The sequence below is a fragment of the Alligator sinensis genome, unplaced genomic scaffold (assembly GCF_000455745.1).
Source record: "Alligator sinensis unplaced genomic scaffold, ASM45574v1 scaffold777_1, whole genome shotgun sequence".
Classification (NCBI taxonomy): Eukaryota; Metazoa; Chordata; order Crocodylia; family Alligatoridae; genus Alligator; species Alligator sinensis.
Genome location: NW_005841882.1, coordinates 4,384,118 through 4,394,038, shown reverse-complemented (window position 1 = coordinate 4,394,038; position 9,921 = coordinate 4,384,118). Strand labels below are relative to the sequence as shown.

Sequence of the window (9,921 nt, the reverse complement as noted above, 5' to 3'; positions counted from 1 at the left end):
CCCCCCCCCCCCCCCCCCCCCTTAAGTTTTTTAATCTGTTCTGGTGAATATCCTCAGCATGGACCTAGTTATATTATAGGTACAATAGATGTACATAACAAGTAGCTCGCACAGATCATGAAGCAGAAGTCATTGCAATACCTTGAACCCTTGCTGCTCTTCTTTGAGGATATGGCCATTTAAAAGTGTTTCCAGTGGTTGACTAAAATACTTTATTTGACTACACCTGACAGTAGGTTTTTGCCTATGAAAGCTCATGCTTCTCTGAACCAGTTAGTCTCCCCTATCCTACCTTCTGCCTACCAAGAAGCAATAAAGGTATCCAGACCACATTCCCATTGTCTATAGGATTGCTATACCCTTGATGTACCAGACCAGATACTACATGAAGCAGATGTGGAAGACTCTCTGAACTTTTGTTCCCCTGGATTTGGGTCATGAATAATTTTTGGGGAGCAATTAGGGAAATCACTCCTGATGAACAGTGCAATCAAAGCTGGCTAATTGGACTTAAAAAGGGCAGGATCTTTATTCCAAAAACATTATGATGTCTTTGCCTAACTTAGACATGTGAATCAACTATACCAGGGGTTGGAGGCATTTGGGGCCATGGGGCTTTATTTATGCTGCAGCCAGGCAGTGAAGGATTTAGTGAAGTCACGGGGCTCTGCCTATGCCGCACTGCAGTTGGGCTGTAGAGAGAAGCAGCGGAAGCAGGCAGGTCCTAGTGCCTGCCTATCATCAGATTTGAGCAGGGTCATTCTGGCCCACAATCAGAAAATGTTGCCAATCCCTGATTTGAAAGTTCAAGATGGTCACTTTAGGAAGCGGTATGCTTCTATAGAGAGAGGTGACTGGCCCATGTGGTCTGCCTCTTGCTCATCCTTTTCTGCACAAGTGCTACTTACCTAACTTTGAGACATGCAATAAATTAAGAAATCAGAACTGTTAAAATGTGTATATTGCCTTTTTGTATTCACATTAGTATATGAGATTGTGCTGGCACAGTTTGGTTTATCTGCATGGTTTTAGAGTGTACTTGTTCTCCTCCTTGAACAATTGGTTGTTGAGTACAACTGATGAGGGCCATCCGAAATCAGTATGTTGCTACTGTAGGGTTGGAATCATTGTGGTTCGCTGGAACTCTCAACTTTGCTAGCTGATCAGCTGAGGTATGTAGCAGCTTTGCTAGATATTGCTGAGCTGCCTCCAGTATATTGCAAAGCTAAGAAATCCAATCTCAGAAGTTATAAGAGCTAGCAAGCTTCAGCTTGGAGAAGAATAAGAATGTTAAGTTTAATGGTAGTAACAGCATGCATTTGTATTTTCCATGTTTCTCAGCGTGAAACAGTAGGATTCTCATTTCACAGCATATCACCCAAAACTATTTTGTAACTGACGCTAGAAGAATTGTACTTGTTCATGGCCCTCTGTCATGAATACTTTTTGTCAGGTTCTTGTACTCAAGAATTTTAGGAGCCCTTGAAAAGTAAACCTGGTATATTGCTTACATGTGAGATGCAAACATTTTGTGCAGTTACATGTAAGCCTTTTTAATGTGGTTTTGACATTTAACACACAATTCCTGTGTATCCTTTTGTTTTCAGTTTTGTTGCTTGTTTCTTCATGCTTTTCCTCCTTGTACAGGTGAAGTCCTTTCTGGTCCCTAGGATATCCTTTATTTTTTACTTTTTTTTTTTTTGGTTCTGTGCTCTTTTCTCCTTTCCTTTTTCCACTCATTCTCCTCTTATTGTATCAGTTATTCAGTTAGGAAGGAGGGATAAATCAGGGCTACTTCCAGATTCTTGTACTCACTAGGCCTTACTTAGGTTCTAATACCATTTGTTTTCAATGCTTTTCAATTTTAAATGCTTTTAGCCAGCTCCCCTCTCAACCTGAAAGAAACCCAGCCATAGTGATAAATGCATTGCAGAGAAAAACATTTATTTATGTTGGAAAGGTCTTTATACTTGTTTTAACAACTTTAAAAAAAAAACCAGTTATAACTAATGTATTGTTTTGCTTTGTTTTATGTTTTAGAAATATGGCAAATTAACACCTTGTACTGGCTGCAGAGCTCAGTGCAGGTTTTTTGACATGACTCAGTGCATAGGACCTAATGGATATATGGAGCCATACTGCTCAACTGCATGCATGAACACATACAAATCAAAATATGCAAAATCACAAAGTAAGTGAAAAGGATGGTGGATTTTCATCACTGATAAAGAATAGATTTGATTTTTTTAAGGAATAAGAAGTTTGCAAATTTTGATTGTTTTTTTGCTTTAGAATAAATTTGTAAATTTTAGAGCTCATCACTCTTCTGAGAGCTTTATAGATCTGTCAGAAATATTTGTGATATTATAGTCCATATTGTAGTACTTTCCCACTTTAATAATTGCAGCCTTCCCCACTGTGGCCTTTTTTGATCCCTCAAACAGTTCTCACTGTTATGAGGCTTTCAAGTTCCCCGGGGTGGGGTGGGAGGGCAGAGGTCGAGGGGGGATGTTGAGACATAAGGAATAATGTATCTGATTCTGCAACATACAGGAGTATACAATATAATCTTCATGCATGTAGGTTGTACTCAGTCTCTTGCACCAAGAAATATTAGATAAGTTCTGCCCATGTGTTTAGTGTATTGCAACTACAGCTCTCCCCCTGCAGAAGTCATTTAGCTAAGAATAAGAGTTCTGGGAAAGGGAATGGTACATCAGACATCAGGTCAAGATGTACCTATTCTTGATTGATAGGAGATAGTAAACCAGTCTGAACACTCTATTGAACAAGAGTAGTACACTTAATAAGAACAAAAAAATATTTTACTTCAAGCTAATGCTTAATTTTAATGAGCAAGAGCAGCAAAATTTAGCATGTTTGTTTTGTTTTGTTTTTTGTTTAGGGGTGAGGTTTGTGGTTGGAAAAGTTAAGAACCAAATTTAGATTTTTACATGGATGGTGGGAAGCGATGACTTAAAACCCAAGAAGTGTATATAAAATTACTTGCATTTATTTTCTTTGTAAATTACATTTTTCTTTTAGGTATGGGAATTATTTGCCACTTTTGTAAACGAAACTCTTTACCTCAGTATCAAGCCACAATGCCCGATGGAAAACTGTACAACTTTTGCAGTTCCAGTTGTGTAGCTAAATTTCAGGTTAGCTGTTGTGTTAAATCTTTTCCTCCCTACCTCTACCTCTCTCTCTCTCTCTCTCTCTATATGAGGCTTTCAAGTTCCCCGGGGTGGGGTGGGAGGGCAGAGGTCGAGGGGGGATGTTGAGACATAAGGAATAATGTATCTGATTCTGCAACATACAGGAGTATACAATATAATCTTCATGCATGTAGGTTGTACTCAGTCTCTTGCACCAAGAAATATTAGATAAGTTCTGCCCATGTGTTTAGTGTATTGCAACTACAGCTCTCCCCCTGCAGAAGTCATTTAGCTAAGAATAAGAGTTCTGGGAAAGGGAATGGTACATCAGACATCAGGTCAAGATGTACCTATTCTTGATTGATAGGAGATAGTAAACCAGTCTGAACACTCTATTGAACAAGAGTAGTACACTTAATAAGAACAAAAAAATATTTTACTTCAAGCTAATGCTTAATTTTAATGAGCAAGAGCAGCAAAATTTAGCATGTTTGTTTTGTTTTGTTTTTTGTTTAGGGGTGAGGTTTGTGGTTGGAAAAGTTAAGAACCAAATTTAGATTTTTACATGGATGGTGGGAAGCGATGACTTAAAACCCAAGAAGTGTATATAAAATTACTTGCATTTATTTTCTTTGTAAATTACATTTTTCTTTTAGGTATGGGAATTATTTGCCACTTTTGTAAACGAAACTCTTTACCTCAGTATCAAGCCACAATGCCCGATGGAAAACTGTACAACTTTTGCAGTTCCAGTTGTGTAGCTAAATTTCAGGTTAGCTGTTGTGTTAAATCTTTTCCTCCCTACCTCTACCTCTCTCTCTCTCTCTCTCTCTATATATATATATATATATATACATATACAACTATTTGTGTATACATGTGTGTTAAAGATGTGCATACTAAAATATCAGGCCTTTATGTAACCTGTTTGTTTCAATATATGACTAATATAAAAAAAGATTATCCTGGGACAGAGGCAAGTTTGGCAGAAAAGTATAGTTTCATAAAACTAAAACTATCTGCTGTCTTCAAACCTATGAAAATAAATGGCCAAAAAGTAAACTCCAATGAATATTCCCACCACACCAACCAACATTAGTTCTTATCACATCTTTTCATTCCTAAAAGCCAGAGGACAGAGGATAGTCTTGCAGTAGGTCAACAAATTCTGTCTCTTTCAAACCAAGTGGAGGTAAATTATAAAGTTGAAGAATATCCTGCTGAGCTGAGGGATCTGTAGCTCATGGGCCTCTAACTGCAATCACCGTCATCTGTCCTGAGGACAGGGTCATTCTCTGAAATATTTGATTCCTCTGCCATTGAGGGACCAGTAGATGAAAACTAATAATTCATACTCTATCTAGGGGTCAGTAGGTAGCCAACTTGTTCCCTGAAGCATTGGTACTCTATCCTCCTGGTGAACTACTGCTTATAGGTAGACTGCTGCACTTTTCATAAGTTTCTGTTTCTGGGTGGTTTTAAGGTATAGCCCATGTGGAGTGTATGACAGTAGATTAATCTTTAGGTATCAGTAGCCAGGCCTCTGAAAGAAGTTGTTGCAGTCTTAAGATTAAACATAATAGAAGAAAATCTTCCTAACATTGTTTTATGACTGTGCAACAGAAGTTGGGGTCCCAGTGATACCTTGAAATTTTCTTGTTTGTCATTCAAGTTTGCATTTACCCCAGTTGGGAAGCAGGTGCAATCATTGCTGGATCATGTGGTTGCTTCTCTTTACCAACCAGCATTATCCTTATTCACAGTGAGCCTCCATCAGATATCTGTTATCTGTGCCCTAATCTTTATCAGGATGGTAAGGCCTCCATCAACACTCTCTCTGTTTGATTAAGTAACAAAATAAAGCTGCATTTTGTCAGCATACTGAAAATGTGATAACCCATACCACTTCTACTGACCCTTCCCAGTCTCATGTATAACTCTTGTCCTCTCACTTCAACAAGATGGAACTCAGCAGAATTTCCACAAAGCTGAAAAGCAGTTGTCCAAAACAACCCTTTGCTATCTCTCTGAATGTTAAGAATAAAGTTACTAAAGGACTGTCTTCTGCCAGGTTTTGCAGGAGTCAATATTTCAACAGTGATCTTGAGAACAGCTGATAGTTCTGCTAAGGTCATCATGGCTTGCTGATTTTTCTTTGTCTAGAACTTGCTACTGAAATTGCAGTGGTAGTGTTGACACACCTGAGCATAGATTGTCCTTGTCCCAGCTAATCTGCAGGCAGCCACACTAGTATATGCATTGTCTTTAATCTGGACTCAAAAGCCAATTATTTGAGCTATAGTGGGATAATTGTCTATATCCAGTCACTTAGGGTTTCTGACTTAGGGTCATATACAGTCACTTATTTAAAATAAGACAATAATCTAATTTTCACAAAAGTTAAGTACCTGAACCATATTTTCCTCTAATTTTCACTGGCCAGGGAGTTTCATAGGTTCTACAGCACAGGCTGTTTAGTGTGAAGTGTTCCCAATATCTCTAATCCTTGGGCGAATAATGCAAGACTAAATTCAAGCTGAGAAGAACTACTGTTTCATTCAGTGCAACATGATCCATGGAAGCAGTTTCTAATGGTATGATTAGCCAGATTTCCCAATGAAAGGTGGGCTCCATTAGTTTTATGTTATATTTAAAATGCAGGTAGGAACCTATATTATACCACAAGAGGCTACGTTGAAAACTATATACTTTTCGTTACCCTTCTGTACCAAGGTAGTAATTTTTTTGTAGTTAAATGACTATGTACTGCAGTACTACAGGAATGGATAAATAATTTAACGTGCTTATAAAGCTTCAGATTGACTTGATTGTTGGCTAATGCAAATAATTTAGCTTTACCTTTTAACCACGTGATTATGCAGCCACTAGTGAGCCATTTTGTCCTTTGAATAATCAGGTGGTTTTAAAAAGGGAATCCTCTCAAAGTAGGATTTAGTCAGGTGATGCATACAATATGAATGAGTACCATCAGGAAGTGGATATTGAACAGCTTTGTACTTCAGTCTGTGGGGAGTATTGTAGATGTAGTGACCCAAGTGGTCCTTTCGAGTCCTACATTGCTTTGTTTTGTGAAAAGGAATTGCTTAAGGCCCTAGACACCAGCATGTTACCTTTCTGCTAGCCATGGGACTTTCTGCAGCAATAAGTGGAACATGCAAAATGAGGTTTCAATCCAAAGTCTTTCAGTCTGTTTTTAATCTAGGTTGCTATGTTTTATTGTTTTAATAGCTTTTCACCTTTGGAAATGAACAAACCTTTCATTTCCAAATAAAAACTTTTAATGTAGTAAAGGCATGTGAGCATTTCAGTTGATGTAATGCACTGTGCAATATATTCTAGTCTAGACTATAGAATAGTCCCTTGAATGGCTAATGCATTCATCCTTATATTTAAGAAGGAAGAAAGAACAAGCAACCTAAAACTGCTATCAGTTATTCCATAGGTGGTTGCTGGTAGAACAGTTTGTTAGTGTCTTTTATCTTAAGTTGTTCATTCATGTGCTAAATGTATTCCTTAGTGGTTTTAAGGTAATGGTTCAGGATTGAGTATGAAGTTGCTCCAGAATCATGTTGTTATCTCTACCCACTGTTTTCTTATCACTTAGTAGGTCTATTGTGTCAGATGAAAGATGTTGTGTTTGACTGTAACTTTTAAGGAAGCTAAAGCTGGAGACTTGCTCCTTTTTCATACAGGGACTACTTTATGAACACTTATTTCCATGTCATCTTGCCAGTAGCCTCAATGCTACTTGGAGCAAGTTCTTTTAAAATAGTGTGCCTTTGGTTAAGTTCTGCCATATGTTTTCTTCCAATATTTATGTGAGCTGAATTTGGGAGTGGAGAAGATCTAATATTTCAGACTTTTGTAAGTAAAATACGCTGCAACCTGTTGGACATTCTGTTTGTGGCCTAGTAGGACATTTGATATTTTCCTTTACTGTCAGTGTGGTGGTTTAAGTATTTTTCCTGTATATCAAAGTGACATGCAGGGAAAATCTATGAAAGCAGGTGGGGGGAGTTTGACACGGTGATAAAAATCTATGCTGTGTGTATGATAGTAATAGACAACATCTGGTATCTGCTGAGGTGCTTTGAAATATTTCAAATCTTGATTTTCTGTTATTCTATGTGGGACAGTCATGGGTTAGGAGATGGTCTAGTAAACTTGCATTTGATAAGGGGCAAACATTTTGCACACTGAAGAATTTTTGGTTTATATTACTTCCCACACAAGAACAATATGAATATTTCTAATATGTTTACTTGGGTTTTATCTGGAGAAATTTGGGATGCCTGTATTATTTTTGTGTTTCTTAGCAGATCTGCAGCCTGTGCATTTGTGAGCTGAATTGCTGCCAAAATTTGAATTGTTCTTATTCTGATCAAGACAGACCTCCATGGTGTCTATCAGTGCAATGCAGATGTCAATGACAAGCACCAGACAAGTAGCTGTAGCAGTGTTTTAGTTCTCTCAGTCCAATTCCAGGTTGCATTTGTTCCACTCTTTTATTCTGACTGACAACCAGGGTAACTTCTTGTTCAGGTTCCATGCAAACCTGAGAGTAGCCTCTGATAGTATCAGCTGTACCTGGCACTTCTCATGTCTTTTCTATTCAGTACAAACCCAAGAACAGCCAAGGTAAAATGGGACTGCTTTGGCTTGTAATCAAGATAAAAAAAGAAGGGCATAAATGTATAATTTAAAACAGAATTTTAATTAAGTACAATATAGATAGATTTTGGTTGTGAGAGGTGACCTGCAAAAGATTTTAATGAGCTTGTAAACTTTTTCTTCTGCCTTACTTGTTTTAACTGTAGCACCTATCTTGTATTAGATGCTTCCCAGGCATTTAAGGAGGACATTGCTCTGTACAGCTTGTAGTTTAAGGAAAGACAGATGTTAGGGGGAAGAAATTACAATATACATATCTAATTCATTCACCATAATCATAAGTTAGTACACCGGAGGGCAGAGAGCAGATTCAGGCCGACCTGGACAGGTTGAATCAATGGGCAGAGAGAAATAGGATGCAATTTAATAAAGAAAAATGTAAGGTACTCCACCTGGGAAGGAGGAATCCCCAGCACGCCTCTGGGTTGGGGAGTGTCCTTCTCAGCATTTTGGGGACAGAGAGGCATCTTGAGTCATCATTGACTTCAAGGTGAACATGAGCCGGCAGTGTAAGGAGGCCATCAACAAGGCCAATCGCACCTTGTCATGCATTAGCAGGTGCATGACTAATAGATCAAAGGAGGTGATGCTCCCCCTCTATGTGGCACTGGTCAGGCCGCAGTTGGAGTACTGTGTCCAGTTTTGGGTGCCACACTTCAAGAGGGAAGTGGAGAATCTGGAGAGGGTCCAGAGGTGGGCCACTCGCATGATTAGTGGCCTTCGTGATAGACCCTACGGGGGGATGTTGAGAGAGTTGAATCTCTTCAGCCTTCACAAGAGACGGCTGAGGGGAGATCTTGTGGCTGCCTATAAATTTATTAAGGGAGGTCAATGGGGAATAGGGGATGCGCTGTTTACTAGGGCACCCAAGGCAGTGACTAGGAATAATGGGTGTAAACTAGTTGAGAGTGGATTTAGGTTAGATATTAGGAAGAAATTTTTCACAGTAAGGGTGGCCAGGATCTGGAATGGGCTTCCAAGAGGTGGTGCTATCACCTAGCTTGGAGGTCTTCAAGAAGAGGCTAAACAGTCACCTGGCTGTGGTCATCTGATCTTGGTCTACTTTCCTGCCAGGGGCAGGGGGTCAGACATGATGATCCATTGTGGTCCCTTCCGACTCTATAGTCTATGAATCAATGAATCAGGGCAGAAACAGCACTTAAATAAGGATTTAATTGAAGGCAGAGTAGTGACCTTACAGATAAACTCAAAGGGGGGATGAAAAAAAAAGCTGAAGGCAGCTTTAGCTTGTTCTTTTTAAAATCCTTTTTGCATGGTTTATTTTAGAAATATCTTAAATTTTGAAGTCTGTTCTTTCCATGGATGTGTTGGAGGATGTCTGGTAGACATGGTAAGCCTTGGGTGTTAAGGTCTGATATTATAGTTGAAGAGGGAAGGATGTTGAATTGTTTATAAACAAAACCTTTAATACTGAATTAAGTGTTATGCATTATAAAGAAACTAGCAATCGTTTCATGTCATCTTTGTCATAAAGCTAATTCTCTGTTCCTTGTTTCTTGGTGGTCCTTGTAGAAGAACAGACAAACAAAAATGTGTAGTACTTTTTAGACTTGGGTACACAACATTCTTCTCTATGACCATTTGCCTTGCTCAACTTCTTATAATTCTAGAAGTTCCCATTGGCATCCAGCTGTTATTTCAGCAGCATCTCTTGCACTCCTGAGCAAATAAGGAAAATATCCTTTAGCTCTGCATGGTCCTCCAGTGTTTCCTCATTTTCCAGTCAGTATACTTTCTGGGGCCTCTACTGTACTAGGTGGGGAGTAGATGGTGGGGAGAATTTATGAATACAGACCTGAAGGACCCAGGGGGATATATCTTTTCTCTGATCCTACTGTACTTTCTTCTCTGGAACCTGGAGGGAAACAAGAGAGCATCTTCAGTAATAAGATTTTTTAAAAAGCAAATGAAGAAATAAAAGGCAAGCAAAACTAAAAAGAATTTGAAGAAACTAACAAAATAATACAGCCAAACTGTTAACTTTTTTAACAAAATACCCATACCTATAGGACCATAGCTTAATAACCTCTGATAGTCAGTCCAGCAGCAC

At 38.7% G+C, this 9,921-nt stretch overlaps 1 protein-coding gene across 15 annotated transcripts in view; it reads left to right on the top strand.

Moving 5' to 3' along the window:
* ZMYM2 (zinc finger MYM-type containing 2) overlaps window positions 1–9,921 on the top strand; it is a 98,761-nt gene that overhangs the window by 28,266 nt on the left and 60,574 nt on the right. For all 15 annotated transcript variants that reach the window (XM_025196640.1, XM_025196648.1, XM_025196647.1 and 12 more), the window contains 2 exons: window positions 2,041–2,191; window positions 3,046–3,161. In XM_025196640.1, the coding sequence (XP_025052425.1) occupies window positions 2,041–2,191; window positions 3,046–3,161 (267 nt within the window). The remainder of the gene's footprint in view (window positions 1–2,040; window positions 2,192–3,045; window positions 3,162–9,921) is intronic.